An 18,784-nucleotide genomic window follows, 5' to 3' on the forward strand; every position below is an offset into this window, starting at 1 on the left:
GGCAGATTCTAAGAGAGGTGGATCGTGTCATTAAAACAGGGCAGGAAAGGCATACTGAAGGATGCAAGCACAGTTATTGAATATCTAAGAAGAGAAAATAAGGGAAGGAGAGCAAGACAGTTCTCTGAGGAAATGTACAGCTCTTTTTGAAGTGGCAAACTATGTGAAAATCTTTTCAAATCCATTTCCAATTCCATATTCAACCTAGTACATTGTATTCGATTACGACAAGAATTAGAAGTGTACAAAATCTCCTGCCATGAAACTTTACTATATAAAAATCTTATGATATGCATTGTGGACATGAAAAATGGATTGCGATACAACATGTAGAGCTTTTTCCATGTCTCTCAATTTAGACCAATAATGCCTCATGCATCATTACTTTAAATAACTATAAAATCTTAAATTATATACAGTAGATATCAGTGGGAGAGTCACAAACCTGCGCTGCTGGTTTACCACAAGGATACAGGTAGATTGCTGACTACTGATTTGATCTGTGGCATGATTAAAGTTTTCTGCATTTATAGCTAACAATTGGGAAAAGATAATTTTGACAAAATTTGTGATTATAAATACAATATGATAAAAATGTACAACGCTTTATATCTTGATTTACAAATTGCGATTTAGTAATCGAGCAACACAATATCAAAATTTTTCTTTTTAATGCAATCAATTTTGCAGCATACTGTTATCTCAAAGTAAGAGTCTTTAGGTTTCAAAGTGTTTTAGAATGGTTGTCTTTTCTTCTTCATTAGAATAAGAATCAGAATGAGCTTTATTGCTAGAGAGAGAGAGAGAGAGAGAGAGCAGGTAGGATATGTTGGATAAATATAAATAGACTAAGCTGTGTATTGCACATAATTATTGCTCAATGGGGCAGTTTTAACTGCTCATGAGATTAGCCTGAGGGAAAAAACTGTTCTTGTGTCAGACGGTTCTGGTGCTCAGTACTCTGTAGCTCTGGCCAGAAGGCAATAGTTCAAAAAAGGTAGTGGGCTGGGTGAGTGGGGTCCAGAGTGATTTTTCCAGCCCTTTTCCTCACTCTGGAAGTGTATAGTTCTTGAAGAGAGGGCAAAATCAACCAATAATCCACTCAGCAGTCCGAACTGTCGTTTTTAGTCTTCTGATGTCTGATTTGTTAGCTGAACCAACGGACTCAATGACTGCTGAGTACTGTGTCAGCAGAGGATGTGGCAGGTTAAACTTCCTCAACTGGCGAAGGAAGTACAACCTCTGCTGGGATTTTTTCACAATGAAGTCAATGTGGGTCTCCCACTTCAGGTCCTGTGAGATAGTAGAGCCCAGGAACCTGAATGACTCCACTGCTGCCACAGTGATGTTTAGAATGGTGAGTAGGATCAATGTTGAGGTGTTCCTTCTTAAGTCCACAATCATCTTCACTGTTTTGAGCATGTTCAGCTTCTGGTTGTTTTGACTGCATCAATGCAATCCCATGTTGATGCGTCATCCACAGACCTGTTTGCTCGATAAGCAAATTGAAGGAGATCAAAAAAGCGTCATTCAGGTGGGCCAACACCAGTCTCTCAAATTACTGAAGTCCTCAGACATCAGAGCAACAGGTCTGTAGTCATTAAGTCCTGTTATCTTAGGTTTCTTTGGGACAGGGATGATGGAGGAATGTTTGAAGCAGCAGGGAACTTCACAGTGCTCCAGAGCTGGTCAGCACAGGATTTTGGACAAGTGGATGAGTACATAATTTTGCACATAATGAAAATAACTTTTTGTTAAGTTTTACAAGTAATGGAAATGTTTTGCATATGTCTTCTTATTAATAAAAAACAAAAATCTTATTTTTTCTTGACACAGGTTTTGTTTGAAGTATTATCAAATCATGAATTCAGTATCATAAATCAAACTGAACTCTGAGATGAGTATATAGTAACATCCGTAGCAAGAACCAATGGTGTGCTGCCATCAAAGATCTGGTGCAACTCATTGACCTACGCATTGTGAATGAGTTTTCAAAGCTTTGGGGGGCTGTCAGTAAGAGCTTCCTTGTCTTCATCAGTGAAATCATTTAACTTTTGTTCTGCTCCTCACACAAAGCTATGGTATGTGTTCAGAAAACTTGGAATATATTGTATGGACTATTTTAATATAAGGTTTGGTATTTAATGTTGGTCGGGGGTTTTTCTCCCATATTTTATCCTTTATGGAGCTGTGGTAACTGTGCACAGTACTTGTATGGAAACAAGTATCATAAAGAGTCTTCACAAATGTCCCATTTGTGTACCATGGAAAAATACCCTTTGCTCCAAGGTTAAATATTTCTGGAGCACATGCACTCACTGCTAAACCATGGCTCTGACCATTTAATCAATATTATTCAATAGTCGTCAAAATGTCTTCAAATGTCTTAATGAGTATTATCAGATTACTGCATGATATACATATTAATGTGAACACATCATATTTATAAATACACTACCTGACAACAATTTATTTTTTATTTTTTAAAAGTTCTGAAACATTCTGTGAAAGTTCCAGGGATTTGCATGTTCTTTTGCATTCCAGAACTAGATTTCCATAACACACGGATGTGTTAGGTGAACTCTACCCAGAAGCACCTCTCCCCTGCTGCATTATTCACAACTACTACAATTATTCATTTTAAGGTGCTGTGCATTCGGCACAATCACAGAGGTGTTTCATAATTACAAAAAAACAGTTCTTATCTGTCCCTTTCTCTCTTCTTTCCCTTTTTGTGTTTTAGCAAAAAGATGGAAGGATAATCTTTAGCTAAGGACACCTACGCATTATTACATATGCAAATCTATACAATATTTTTCAAGATTTGTTTTCTTCACTTTTCTACATTTAATAACCCCACAGTTGGTTCTTTACACAGATTCAGTATAGTGTTTCACAAAATGTCAACTAATGGGCATTATGAATTCAAATAGCCATTTAGAAGTTGCTAGTGGCACTGGTTCAGATTTTACACAGATGTTCTAAAAGATTAACATTTTGTGAAGTTTCTGGCTTTGAGAACTAATTATTATCATGTGTTTTTTTCATCAGTCTGGTACTAGTCTGACACACAATTGGCTGATAAACTAATTGCATGTATTATTTTACATGCAATAATTAGGCGTATAGGTTTCTTTAATAAATTGCTCAGTTAGTGTATATGCAGGGCCATTATAAGCACCATATATTATCAATAAAATATCAGTGTGAACTCATTCTTTCAAAATAGCCTTTTATGCAAAATGTATTACGACATTTATACATTTAATCTGTTCTTGGAATTTATGACCCCAAGGGAATGTGGGCAATCTTTATGAGAAAAATGACAACATCTGCCTCATAGACAGGTCCACCTAGGGACAGGTACACCTGTCACATAGACTGCAGTCAGGTTTAGCAAGTGTGAAGTAGAAAAGGAAAACTCTTCCTGGTCTGTGTTCTAATCACAGGCCAATATGTGACTTTCTGAGAGATTAAGTCAGGGCTGTAACCACAACCACCCTAAAAAAAATTATAGATAATTATTTAAAAATAATTATTTTACAGAGACGCACACACAAAGAGCAATATATAGCCAATGAAACATTTTAGAGCAGAGCATACTTACAAAAATTATATTGACTATTGAAATGTCCATTGCTTTATTATAATTATTATTTTACTATTTAGGCTAACTAAAATCTTTTTTAAATCAAAGGAAGTTTCCAAAAAACAAAGACGTTTCCCAAGCTGAGGACAAATAACTATTTTAAATGTCCTGATATTTTCAAGTTTACCATTACCATAGGAACCCTAATCCTTGGATTTAGTCAATTTTAAAGAGCTGGGCTCAGAATGACAATGTTTAAGTGTACATTCTTTTTAAACCATTGACCTCCTTGATGAATATATCAATTCGCAAAAAAAAAACAAAAAAAATGTAATCACGTCTGCTTAGCCCCCTGAATATCACTCCAACAAATGCCAGAGAAAAGCTACACAAATTTACATTTTCATTTCAGGTATTTAAGGCCATTTAAAGCAGAAACTCTTATCCTCAGCAACAGGAATATAATTGTTGGTAAGACTACGAAACGCAACAATTATATTGCAGTACATTTCTGAGGAGAGAAGTTTGGTCAAAAAAGTAAGCTCACAATACAGATTTGTATTTAAATACAGAACAATTTTTGAAAAGAATGGGCCACTCTCTAATCAATCTGGTAACTAGAAACTACTCAACAATAACTTCAAATCCATTATGTGCAATAACAGCCCAACACAATGAACATGGCTGACATGTAAGATGCCGCCACATTGTACAGAAAGGTTTTTTCTTTTATCTAAACTTCTGAATTCAAAAGGATGTTTGTGCCATGCATATTGAGCTCATTTCCATTTTGATTAGGTGCATATCATCTCAGCTGTCAGGCTGTTTCTTTATCTCTGTCCAGAGTTTTGTTTAAACATGAAAACTGCACTCTCAAACAAATTTTTCCACCGTCACAACATGTATATCTATTGGGCATTTCATACCAAAGAATCATCCTGCAAAACATTTGCCTTGCCCGTGAGCTGATCTGAATTGATAGAGAATTCTCCGGCAATTTAAACCATCACAGAGCTAACCTTAATAATGTTTATTGCTTGACAGATTGCCTCTATGAAACACAGCCATCAACACCCAAGTTAACAATGCACTGGAGGTCTTTAGTCTCTGCAGGACAGATAAAATCAATGACCAGCATTTCAATGGAGAGTGAACAGTAATATCTGAAACTCTATGATGGCGATAGGTAGGGGTGGGCAATATGATCAAAATCCTATATTACGATATGAGTAATTTTAAGATAACTAATATAGATATATATCTATATTAGTTATATATAGATATATAGTTCTGAAAACTCAATTCAATTGAATTAAATATTTAGCCATGTGTAATTTTGAGTAATATAGTCAGTGAATTAAATATTTTATAAATGAAAATATAACGATGCTGCTGGCATAGACAATGACGATGACAGTGAGAACCCAAGTGCAATTTATTAAATAAACGTGAAATCCAAAACCCTAACCATAAATGTGAACTAAACATAAACATGACTTTGTCACGATCCTTTGTTGTCTGTCCCGTGTTTTCTGTTTCACTCATCACTGCCGTCTCTGTGTTATTGTCTGCACCGGTTTGTTATTTTGTCATTATCGTGTCTGTTTATTTAAACCCCGCTGTTTTCACTTTCTTTTGTCTATCGTTGACGTGTCATGTTCTTTGCCGATGTACCCTGTTATTCCTGTCTTCCACTCGTGTTCGTCCGAGATATCTTACCATTCGTGGATGTTTAACCCAACCTGTGTTCTCCTGTGTGTCGTTTTGTATTTGAGTTTAGTTTTCCCATCGTGGACTTTTCCTTTGTTCCTGTGTTTGTATAATTATTATTTGTTTGTTAATAAAGCCGCGTTTGGATCCACACCCCCCCCCCCCCCCCCCGTCTGCCTTCTCCTGCTTCCCACACATGCATAACAGACTTGACTTGACTTGACTTGACTTGACTTGACTAAAACAAGCCTTGACATAAACAGCTACACTCACATTAAATACTTGACAACGGGCAATGGAAAACATGAGGGCTTAAATACACAGACATGGGTAAAAAGACAACCAATGAACAGACATAACTATAAACAAGATAACAAGACTAATAAACTAAAACCAATGACAAACTAGAACTGATTATTTGTAACAAGACAATAAACCAATGAAAACAAGACACAGGGAAACAGGAATCACATGACTAGGGATACAGGAACTAAACCTTTCAAAATAAAAGACATGGAATACATGAACAAACACATTAAACATTACAGAAAACTTAGAAAACTATGTAATTTTCTCTTTATTTTTAGCTTGACAAACGTAGTCAAAGTAAAAAAAATACAAATAAATGCCACTTTTCAGTCTGATGATTTGCACCAATTTTCTTCTTTTTCTTTTTATTATAATTGTTGACGTGGAACTGGACAATATTCGATGACCATGGGGAACTCCGTGGTCAGGAGTGTTGGCAGCAACTGGGAAACAGCCTCCGTGGCCATGAGTGCTGGCAGCAACTGGGACGCAGGGACCCTTCTCCTTCTCTTCCTCTACCAGAAGGTCAGAAGCACTGCTGTGGAAATGGCTGCCGCCTCCTGGCAGTCAGCAGCGGGCTCCTACGCCTCCTGGAGGCCAGCAGCCCGCTTCCTCCTTTCTCAGCAGAATGAAGCCCAGGAAGAGCCAGAGAGTTGACAGGGCACTGGCTGAGGGGTCTTGGGATTTGGCATTCCTCCTCTGCAGCAGAAGCTCAACTTATTTGAGCCAGCAGAAGTGGTCCAACAAATCCCAATAGGGCCAACTAAATATCTTCCCCAGCTCCTCTAGACAGATGGACATGTCCAAGCCTTACAAAAAGAGGAGTGTGAGGACCAATACACCACCTGCAGGCCGCATCAGAAAGCTCCTAGGCATAAATACCAATGTTGCCTCCGCTGGGTCCAAAAATGGCGAGACTGTTATGTCACAGTTTTTGGGGGAAGGACCCAAATGCAGGAGGCAAGTGAAATGGGCTTTATTTAAAAAATAATGAATATAAATAAAAACTCTCACAGGGGAGAACAAACAGAAAGCAAAAACATAAACCGAATGAAGACAAGACTGAACAGGAACTGACTGACTAAGACTAACACAAAAACAATCTCATGCAAGACTGAAAATGAGAGGGGTTTAAAAAGGGAAAAAGTAGATAGGAGACAGGTGCCACCGATCTATTAATGAGCAGCGTAAACCTGAGCGGCACCTATGGGAGACACAAGGAGAGAGAAAAAAAAAAGCACATGTACAAACATAACCACTGGGCAGAGGAGACTATCATGATCCTGCCACAACAAGAATAAACTAAGACTAAAGTAGCAAGACCAAGACAGGTTTGATGTGTTTTTTAAAAACACACTTGACATCGAGAGAAACCAGAATGAGTAATGGGTGTGATCTGCACTTTTTCTGTCACATAAGCTGAAATGAATGGACTGGGATGACTTCAATACTCACTCTTATCTTACAGTCTCGTCACCCTCAACAGCCCCCAAAGCAAGCTAATTTCTAAAAGAAATAAACCCTGATGGTGTTGCGCCTAGTCTTCTCAGGGTAGCTCCCCTCGGGACGGGGCGCATGCACCACTACGCCCCTCCCAGTACCCCCACGAAACCTCTCCATTCCCACCACTTTCGGTGTTTCGGGAGGTAGAGGTTCCCATCAAAAAGTTTGGTGTATCGCTGCTTTCTGCATTTATCCAGGACGCGGAACACTCAACACCCCCTCAACAAGAAGTGTTAAAAAATGAATACCCATCTCTGAGAACCTAGCAGCGTAGAAACTTCTGCCAAGATATTTTACATGGGTCCTAAGATCAGTAGAAAAGGGCTACAGAATTCAATTCGCTCGCCGCCCTCCATGTTTCAACGCTGTGGTCTCCACTACCGTAAACCGGATCAGCCAAGTCTACTGTGGAACGAACTGCAAAATCTCTTGGTTAAAGGGGCCACGGAATGTGTTCCCCTTCCAGAGAGAGAGTCAGGTTATTACAGCAAATACTTCCTGGTTCCCAAGGAAGGTGGGGGGTTGCGTCTGACCTTAGATCTTAAGGCTTGAACTGCCCAGTCTGGGTGTTCAAGCCCAAGATGCTACCTATCGAGACGATCGTGTCACAAGCCCAACATCACGTTTGGCTGGTCACCATCGATCTAATGATGCACTTCTTCTCTTAGAAGTTCTGCCACAACACAGGAAGTTCCTGAGGTTCGCTTTCGGGGGCGAAGCCTTCCAGTATCGGGTTTTTCCATTCGGCCTAGCCTTTTTTACCCCCACATTCACAAATGCAGGATGCAGCGCCAGCTCCTTTGCGACTCCGGGGCATCTGCATTCTGAATTACATAGACGACTGGCTGATCTAGCGCAGTTCCAGGAACTGGCAGTTCAACACAGGGATATCATCTTAGCTCATCTAGTTTCTCTGGGGTTGAGGCTCAACGCCAAGAAATGCATCCTCTCTCCCACTCTGAACACTGTTTTTCGGGGGACCGTATGGAGTTCGATCACAATGCGGGCACAACTGTCTCCCACTAGAATCGAATTCACTAAGAATACCCTGAGCGAAGTCAGGCTAGGTCAAGGTTGTACTAGGTCTCAGGCCGACTGCGTCCTCTGTGATCCCTCTGGACCTTCTGCTCATGAGACCGTTTTTGTTGTGGCTCAAAGCCAGGGGGGATTCTTCCAAGGGCCAAATCCCCTAGGCTAATAAGGGTTACGCGCCGCGGGCTTCATTCCCTTTCTATGTGGTTCAGACCCCGGTTTCTTACCTTGGGTCCCACTCTAGGTGTGTCTCCTTGTCGCAGGCTGCTAACGACAGACGCCTCCCTGATGGGCTGGGTAGCGGCCGTAAGTGGTCGTCCAGCTTAAAGGGAATAGGAGGGTCGTCAGCTCGGTTGTCACAGTAACTGTCTTGAGTTGATGGCTGTATTTCTGGCCCTGAAATACATACTCTAGAGGCTGCCATGTCTTGGTGTGGGTAGGCAATACAGCGGTAGTCTCTTACATAAACCATCAGGGAGATCCACGTTCATGTCAGATGAATTTCTGGCATGTTGGATTCTCCTTGGGTGGAACCCCCCCCGAGCTAGTGGGTGAGATTTTTCCCAGGTAGAAGAGGACCTCTTCACCTCTATGAACAGCGCAATGTCTCCTCTACTTCTCCCCGAGTCACCCAGCTCCCTTGGGTCTGGACGTAAAGGCACATATATGACCCGGAATGCATCATTTTCTGCTCCTGGGAGTCTTGGCCAAGGTTTGCCAGCAAGGGTCTTGCCTCCTACTGATAGCGCCGTGCTGGCCGAACAGGGTATGGTTCTCGGAGCTAAATTCTCCCCTCGACGGCTCGCGATTCCGAAGAGGAAGGACCTTCTTTCTCAGGCACATGGGACTGTATTTCATGAATTGTGGAACCTTCTCATGCTTGGCCCCTGTTGGGTACCAACTGAGGTACACAGGGCTTCCTCCTGAGGTTATCGAGACCATTTTAAGTGCTAGGGCTCCCTCCACATGGAACAAATCTGGGTAGATTTTTCAGGGCGGAAGAGGACCTCTTCGCCTCTATGAACAGCGCAATGTCTCCTCTACTTCTCCCCGAGTCACCCAGTCCCCCCCTCTGGTGCTGATCAAAGTGGCGCATACATGGCCCAGAATGCACCTGTATGCGTTTCTCTTTATTAAAAGTTCATATTGCAGAACCAGTTAACTGCCAGATCGCTTCAGTTCTGGACTCTCTGCAGGAAAATACTTATTTTCAGCAGGGTCTATGTGGCCGCCACTTCGGCTTGCCACGCCTTGATGGACAGAGTGCCCTTCGGAGGCCCTCTACTTGCTCGCTTCATGCGTGGAGCCATGCGACTGTGGCCTCCTGTTAGGACCATGACCTCTTCATAGGACTTGGCAATAGTCATTGAGGGTCTGGTTGAGGCCTCCTTTGTACCTATAGATTCAGCATCTGACAGACTTCTGACTCTCAAGATGGTTTTTCTTATGGCGATTATCTCTAGAGAGAATTGGGGACCTACAGGCTCTGTCTGTTTTGCCAGCCTGTTTAGAGTTTGCCCCAGGAATGACCAATGCAATTTTGCACCCTCATCCTGACTACCTGCCTAAGGTGCCTTTCGCGACCCTACATCAGGTCACCCTCTAAGCCTTCTACTCCCCGCCGTTTGCAACGCCGGAGCAGCAAGGACTTCACAAACTGTGTCCAGTCTGTGCCCTTTAGACTTATGTCCACCGCACTAGCCAGTGGCATAAGTCAGGGCAACTATTTGTTATCCATGGGAGCCACAACCGGGGGCGGCCACCTCCAAGCTGACTATGTCGCATTGAGTGAGGGATGTTATTGCCTTGGCCTACGAGGCGCGCGGTCAAGCTTCGCCAGTAGGTATCAGGGCTAACTCCACCAGAGGGGTCGCCTCCTCTAAAGCCTTGGCTAGAGGGGTCCCTCTGCAGCAAGTTTGTGATGCGGCAGGCTGGTTTGGATGTTCATGCTACTCCGGGCTCTTATGTCCTTGAGTCGACGTCTCAGCTCATGTCTGAGACCTCTCACATTCTTGTGAGCACACTTCACAACTGTAGGGGTCCGGACAGCCTCAGTGCAGTGGCGTGGGTATTCTTGTTCCCAAAGCGCTTTTCTCAGCGCAGCATCCTAGTGAAGCTTTTTGTAAAGGGAATGTCTCGGGTTACGTAATGTAACCCTTGTTCCCTGAAAAAAGCAGAACGAGATGCTGCGCTTCTTTGCCGCACTGGGATGTCCCAGGACTGCTCTTCAGAAAAAAATATATCTGACGACACGCTGGTGACGCATCTATTTATAGCCTGGCCACAGGTGCATCCAATGATCTCACCAGCTGAGGCTATAAATTCCGGTCAATGTTCATTGACGTGTTACACACATATTCACAGCTGGTCACAATGTAGAATTGTTCCCAAAGCGCTTTTCACAGCGCAGCATCTCGTTCCGCTTTTTTCAGGGAACAAGGGTTACACTACGTAACCCGAGACATTTTCTGCTCATTATCATGTTTTCAAAAGTCAAACCCAATTCCAAACCACAGAGTACACACTTTTTCCTTCATAATCTCCTCTCATCTTCTAATTCTAATGAATTTGAGGATCGGGCAGTCCCTCTGCCTTCCTCCATTTATCCAACAAAGTGCGAATGTGTTATGTGCTGTACACATTTCTTGTGTGGTAATTTTGCGTTACCGCGATAGAGACAATAATCCAAAATGTATACCGGTTGGCAAAATTCGACAGGTTTATCATGTCTACCGGTACATCGCTCACCCCTAGCGATAGGGTCTCAAAGGCACGAAACTCTTCTCAACTTCTCAAAACAATGTAGACAGTCAATTTTGCCTTTCAGGTTTTTGAAGTAGTATTTATTTTCTCAAGAAATATTTTGGTTATCATGCCTCTCAGCATATGTAATTTTCATGCTTGTCCCTGTTGCAGGCAATGCTGTTCATTGACACTGCTCAAATGCCAACTTCAGCACCTCTTAATAGAGAGGGAAAGACTGACTCCATGCTTCCACAAACTTGCTGATGACTATACAAGATATGTCAGCGTCAGCTACTCCTAAGTCTTTTCAGAGATCAGTCATTTGTGAGATTTTTGGCATCATTTTGGACCAGAATGATGATATTGCTCTTGTGTATTTCTTGCAAATCTACTTGCAGTATAAAGAACTAAAGCAGCTGTGGAATGGTAAATTGGCTGACCAGACATCAGATTGACTATTTTCCTCAGTGTGCAGGTTCTCTTTCTCATGTGCGAGGAGGGATAGATGTCAATAGTTTATGGATTTTCCAGTGGTGGCAGGTCAGTGTGACAGGAGTGTATAGTGAGTTTGATATCTGCCATTGCAGCAGACTAAGGGCTCACAGCATCTGCTCTCACAGAACTCAATCTGCCTTTGGCTTTAATCACAGCATAAGGGAAAAACAGAAGCGGAAAAACTGAGAGGGCAGAGATTGTGTTAGAAGCAGTGTGTGTGTTGTCTCTATGTTGTGTACTCGTACACTACAAGGCCAAAAGTATGTGGACACCTGAACACTACACCCATATGTGCTTGTTGAATATTTAATTTCATATTAATGGGCAAAAAGATGTTACTGCTATAAAATCTTTCACTTTTTTGTGAAGGCTTTCCACTAGATGTAGGAAAATGTTTGTAGATATTTGCTCCCAATCAAACATAAGAGCATCAGAGAGGTCATGCATTGATGTTGAGTGATGGTGTTTGGCTCGCAGTCAGCAATCCAATTCATGCCAAAAATGTGTAGGCCAATCATGTTCTTCCACAGTACAATCAGTTACATTTATTTTTTGTACAGGGGTAATGTCATGCTGGAACTGAATTCTAATGAAAATTTTTGTCTAAGGAAATTGCATGACAGAATGCTTGATTTTTTGCAGCTGTTATTGACTGATTGGCCATAGGGAGAACCGGGACTTTTCCCAGTGGGCCGGCCACGACATGGGACCAAACGGGTCGCAAAACGCACCTACCACACCCAACCTTTTGGGCAACTACCACCCACCCAAACATCCCCCCTGCTCAACAACTTTTGGCGTGGTTTTAATTTAAAATCAAGGGCCGATTTCTCTTCCCACTCCATCCATGGTGACTGGTGTGGACTAGGGGATTACTCAAACTTTTGGCCAGGTTGTGTACTTCAGCTTTAGGACTGCTAGTATATGTGAGAGTGTTTACTCACAGCCACAGTCTCCAGTTTGCCACTCCAGGCACTGGCCATAGGGGAAGGAGATGATGTAAGCATTAGAATCCACACAGCGCTTGGTGCTGCTACACCACATGCACTCCATGGCCTGACTGGTGCAGTTGGCACAGGTGTTTCGCAGAGAGCAGGGCATCTTACATGGGCGCACACTAAGGTTTGGGCTCACTGTGGTAAGGAAACACAATGGTCAGTATTTCAAAGACCTTTAAGTAAATTAATAATTTGAGATACGGGGCAGAGATGCTCAAACTATAAATAATTTGACTCAGAATGTTAATGTCAAAAGTTTTCTTGATAATATAATTTACATTAACTCTATAGCTATAATACTAATTGTGCATCTTCAACAATAGTTGATGATAATGCTCCAAACAACAGTTTATTAGAATCACAATGATATTAACAATGTCTTTGTGCGTGTTGCCCCAAAAAATGTGTTTGTTTCAAACATTTAAAAAAAGCACAATGAGCTGAATAATTTAAATCAAACATGAAATATGCAGAATCAGCATAGTGAAAAGGGGAGAAGGATTTGACATTCATTCCTTATGCTCTTTACTTGTGTCCATAGGGGTGAGTGGACAACTTTATTTTAATGCCTAATTTGTGCTTCCATCCGACTCTCTATTCCAGGGTGTTTCAAATGGATCTAATAAAGATACTGCTGCCAAGGCCATAGATGATGAGAGGTAGCACTCAACAGCTCTTCTTGTCTTTGCAAAGCCATAAGACATAAAAAGTAAAACAAGGCTATTTGTCTAGAATGCTTGTCAAAAAATAATTCTTATTGTAATTGTTTGGGGGAATTCATTAAAAATAAATTGCAAAAATTGCTGAAAGTGTGTTCGACTCCTGGTTTTAACACACTTTTCCATCATTAGACTGTCTTTTGATGAATTAATGTTTCCATGATTGCACCTAGGGAGGTGTTTCAGGCACGTCCAGCTGGGAGGAGGCCTCGGGGAAGACCCAGGATTAGGTGGAAAGATTACATCTCCACACTGGCCTGGGAACGCCTCGGGGTCCCCCAGTCAGAACTGGTTAATGTGGCTCGGGATAAGGAAGTTTGGGGCCCCCTGCTGGAGCAGTTGCCTCCACGACCCGACTTCGGATAAGCGGTTGAAGATGGATGGATGGACGGATGGATGGATGATTGCTCAGAAATATTCACAAACTTCACTTTAAAACAACATTTTGTTTATCACTAGGGATGGGCATTTTAGTCATTTTGACTAATTACTTGTGAAAACTACTTTTGTCTCGTTGAGTACTCGAGGGACAATGACATGTATATAACTGTATAAATAATAGCGGGTCTGACAAACGTCTTTGGCTGCTGCATTGCGTCTTGCTGTTCCAGTGTATCGTCTATTCATTATTATTATTGTTATAACGTAATCTGTTACAAAATGTACAGAAGATTGCATAATCAAAATATAATGCATCATATTTTGTCATTATGTGAAGATTCGCTGCCCAACTGAAAAAATGGGCACAATGTGCGTCTGTCTGTTCTTCCTTCAGGTTACCATAGTAATCTTAGTAAGTGTGCACCAGTTTTGTCATGACTGTCTGAACCATCTATTTTCAGATCACGATTGACTTAAAAGGAGACCCATAACCATTTTATTTTTAATATGAGTGTTCAGTTGAAGTTCCGTTTTGAAGGTGTTGCATTCTGTTCCATTTAGCTGCACTCTGTCTAGCTGTTTCAAACACTCGCCTGCTGTATATGCGCAGCTTCAGCGTGTTGATCATTGTACAGCGCTATACCAGCTAGATAGTAGTGAAACTGGATTATAGGATGTTTTGCACTTAAAGAAATTTGTGAAAAAATAAATAAACCAAGCTTTACTCACCAACTGGCTTTTCACAGATCAGGCCCTCAGTGTTGGCAGTGCAGGGTTTGGCTTTGAGTCCAGCTACCTCAGCTCTTTCCAGGTATGCACAAAACCCAGAGTCGCTTGGTTCCCCTGGTAACCACTGCACCGTGCTGGCAGTAAAGGGAGACATGTCTTCCCACCCCCAGTATGAAACATTTATCTTCCTGAGACCCACCCAGGGAGTTAGCTTCTGCAAAAAAGAATACGGCTTTATTCATGTGTATTAACAGTTTAAACAAATGTTCTCGCCCTCTGATCTGATTGGACAAGTGGTGCTCTAAAAGTGCTAATATTTATTATAACAGCACTGAAATGCTATACTGTTCTTATCACTTTCTGCAGAGTTTCAAACAGGTTTGTGCATCTGCTAATACTGCTTTGGCTTTGTTTGAACAATGGAGCAAAAATAGACAAAATATCTGGCCACATTGTGTTTAAAACGTATGTTTCTAAATGTTAGCTTGTTTATAGCAATGTCACCAGGGCCTGAAATACATTTTGGAAAATGGGACATTTTCCTCACATGGGCAGGATTTAAACACTTAAAATTTACTATTTTTTTAAATAGTAGTGTTAATCATGTGTTCTTATGCTGAATCGCATTTATATTGTTGTTCTTAGCATATACCTTTAATAAATAGTTTTATTAGGTGGCCTTAACTACTATGTACTTAACCATTTGATACAATGTACTTATTATGATCATACATGTTGTTGCATTATAATAACACTCAAAGTACTTGCATTTAATTACATTTGTAGTTACACTGTTAATTTTAACCCTAACCCAACCCTTACCCCAAAACCTAACTCTAACCACTAACCCTAACCCTACCCTTACTCCTAAACCTACCCGTACCTCAACCTCAGTAGCAGCAAATTTTGTTGCAACATGTAGTTACACAGTAAAGGTGACTGAGGCTAACCATCTCCCTAACATCTCCTTATGACTTCCACGAAAGAAAAGTCATACAAGTTTGCAACAACATGATTATTTGATGACAGAATTTTCAATTTTGGGTGAACTACCCCTTTAAGACATCAAGTCAATAATCACCATTAAAAATAGCAGTGTGATGTTGACAAAATGCATAAAAAAAATTCTGAGAGAGAGAACCTTACTGCCAAATCAGATAAGATATATATTTAAAACAAATAATAGATGATATATTTGAGATAGATTATATTTAATAATATTTTGTTTTCAATATACATAATAACTTATATTTTCATATTATGTACTGTATACTATTAATATTATACAGTTTTAATTATTATATTCTTCTTCTTAATTATTTATATTATAACACACTTATTAAAATTGACTGATTCACAAGACAGAGAAAATTCCTGTATATGAGTTCTAGAGAGATAGAGATGAGAGATTTAACAGGTGTTTATGTGTTTTTCTTCACTCTGGTAGTTCTGGTAGCATTAAATAAAGCCTTTTTGCTATTTCTGCCTATCTTGTCAAAGGTGCTGTATTGTTAAGATGCACCACGATTTGAAATTATGTGACAAAACTAGATCTGCAGATGTGGCACTTTTGCAATATAGACAATTTTGTTGATTATCACTCGCATATAAAGACACTGTATTACATAATTTGTTCAGCAAATATGCAACAAGACACTCTCACTGTACGAGATCACGCTAAACTCAATAAGCTTTCAATGAGCTGCTGAAAGCTGCACAAGAAAGAGGGAGGCGATAGAGCTAAATTATTTGCGTAGATTCTGAAATTACAGTTTGATACAAAGACAAGATCATTTTATTTGTATATATGTATGGATTGGTTTATATATTCTAAGCTACAAGTAAAAGTGAATAAAAGTGTGCAGGAATTCCCCACATTATGAACTTGCAGGAATGATTACAATTGTGACCAATACCTGCAATCTTGCACCAAATATTATGCCCTGATCACACTGACAATCGTGCTGTAGTAATGAATATCTTTGATATAATTACCCATGACCAAATCACAGCACTCTTATGTGATATTGCTTAAGTATAATGTATGTATAACCATGTATGCACTGGTTTCACTTGCTGGGTGTCCAAAGGTGAATGAGAAACAGATCTAACATAAAGCTTGTCGAAATGTATTTTGAATATCTTTTTACCACAGGTCCAATATGCTATTATCCCCCCTTGCTCATAAATTCTGAGAGTATGAAGATTAGTGTAAAGAACAGAAAGATCTCCAAAGACAAATGATAAACAGGCATTAGCAGATGTGTTAAATTCAATGAAATTTTTTTAAAAATGAAAGGGAAGCGTTCATCTTCATAAACATCAGTTTGAACTCTATTTAAACTTAATTTTGCCACATTACTGGCTTCTAGCTGGACATTCATCCAGAACACCTTCATGTTTTGATAACGGATAAGCCAATCTTGTACACAAGACACAAATGTTTTTATAAAAGCACATCTCTCTCTCTCTCTCTCTCTCTCTCTCTCTATTTAACAAAAAGCCAAAAGGCCAAAGTACATTTTAATGATCAAATCAAGGCCAAACAAACTAAATTTGACATACCCAAACCCCTTAGATTTTCCCTGTATTAAAGGGTCTTTTGCACTTTGACTAAAAGGATCAAATATCTTTAAGATCTCCAGTAAATTCAGCTCAGCAACACCAAGTGAGTGTGGCTGTCTGGGTGAGTGACAGCAAAGAGAAAAAATAGTGGCAACTGACAAACTGAAAATATGAATCTTTTTCACATCAAAGGTGAGGCCTTTAGAAAACTGTGTTAATCTTCAAAGGACAAAAGCTGCTTAAACACTAAAGCTCACACTGCTATCAGCAAAGAAGCAGATTAAGAGAGAATAACTCCTTTCCTTTTAATTAACACATGACAAATATTTACACCATGGCACTAGGGGATGCTGCAGATTTTGGGCAGAACAGGTTTTAGCGAAGGCATGAGTAAGGAGTTTTGACAGGTTCAGTTAAAGTTTAAGCTTTACTGACATTTAGAAATAAACCTACACACTGAAACATCTGGCACATCTGGACTTAACACACAGAAACTTTCCAAGTAAATTGCAAATGCTAATGTTTGCTTATTTGGACAGAAATATTTGTCAGGAGGTTTGAAGGTGTTTAAAGACCCTTCATAAAATGGGATACAGAGCAGAGCTAGTTAAGTATACTTGCAATCAAGAACTACATTTTGTAAACACGCCAGGAGCCCAGAAAGCAGTGCTTGTGTCAGTCAAACACATTAAAGGCCCTGGAATACACTTAGTATTAAGATGAATTTGGGCAATCTGACAGTCGAGACACATCACGTTTACATCTGGTCGTAATATGAGTTTCTTTTGACCATTTGTGTTCAGATTTCAAGGGGAGGTTCTCTGATTCATGATGACATACATCAATTACTACTTCAGTGTGTTACTGCATGATAAAGCACAAAAGAGTAACAGAGGAAAAGAAAGCACAAAAAAACAGACACAATATTTTTCCCAATTATGCTAGCATTTATCATAAGCAAAAACACAAGGTTTAGAGCAGAATTCTCAGTTATTTCAGAGACTTTTTTTGCAGAGATGGGCCACTTCTATTAAAATAAATAGAAGAAATTGGAATGCCCAATGGTCAATGGATGTAGAAAAGGAAGTCAAGTAAAAGAGCAAATTACCTTTTAGATACACACATCGCCTGTCAATCAGCTCAAGATAGCGCATGCGCATTAGCTATACAAACCAAGACATTTTTTTTTTGTGTGTGTAATCTGAGGGAAAGAAGCACGGTTTATGATTCCAGTGTTGTCAGATTTTACTGCTGATTTGAAATATGTTCTTTGATCGTAATCTTAAGTAACCATTTTAGAGATTTCGGTCTGTACCCATTCACATAGATAGGAGCTGCACTTTCATGACTGGAACATTTCAAAGACGGCTGCCAGTGGACTCACTAGCTGGAAAGACTGGTTATTTTTAGTGGCGTACCTGTATTAACTGAACTACAGATGTGTGTGCTTCTTATCTGTGTCACTGTATGCTGGCATCAGATGGTTATTTTCTTTTATAAACACAAAAACCACCAAAGTTTAAAACACTTGTTTTATCACAGTGATTGATTGACATATGAGTGGGTGGTGCTTAGCTGTTATCCAAACACATTTGAATAGATGAGCGTTTACACTACGAGCCCAGTGTGTTCATATGCGTTTGGCCACATTAAATCACCTCTGATTGGGACTGAAGTGGACAAATCTTGAAATGTTTTGGTCTCTGTTTACGCCTTTAAATCTGTCCTGTTTCAAACAGATTCAAACCAGGTTTAAACATGGTCTAAAATAACTATTGGTGACAGTAACTTTTGACTGTGCTTGTTTAAATATAGTTCACCCAATAATGATTACATTTTCCATTATTTACATTCCGAAATGTTTGGTTACGTATGTAACCTCCGTTCCCCGAGGGAGGGAACGACACGTTGTGTCGGAGAAGCGACACTAGGGGTCTCTCTTGAGCGCCGATATTCACCTCTGACCTATTGAAAAGGGCCAATGAGAGTTGGCAGTCAGTATTTGCATA

The 18,784-nt window shown here is 40.2% G+C and overlaps 1 protein-coding gene across 2 annotated transcripts in view; it reads right to left on the reverse strand.

Annotated features, from left to right (window-relative positions):
- atrnl1a (attractin-like 1a) overlaps positions 1 to 18,784 on the reverse strand; it is a 421,271-nt gene that overhangs the window by 318,203 nt on the left and 84,284 nt on the right. For both annotated transcript variants that reach the window (XM_052150500.1, XM_052150501.1), the window contains exons 17-18: positions 14,211 to 14,424; positions 12,328 to 12,516 (exon numbers count right to left, since the gene is read on the reverse strand). In XM_052150500.1, coding sequence (XP_052006460.1) covers positions 12,328 to 12,516; positions 14,211 to 14,424 — 403 coding nt within the window. The remainder of the gene's footprint in view (positions 1 to 12,327; positions 12,517 to 14,210; positions 14,425 to 18,784) is intronic.

The sequence above is a fragment of the Xyrauchen texanus genome, chromosome 20 (assembly GCF_025860055.1).
Source record: "Xyrauchen texanus isolate HMW12.3.18 chromosome 20, RBS_HiC_50CHRs, whole genome shotgun sequence".
In the NCBI taxonomy this organism is placed as follows: Eukaryota; Metazoa; Chordata; class Actinopteri; order Cypriniformes; family Catostomidae; genus Xyrauchen; species Xyrauchen texanus.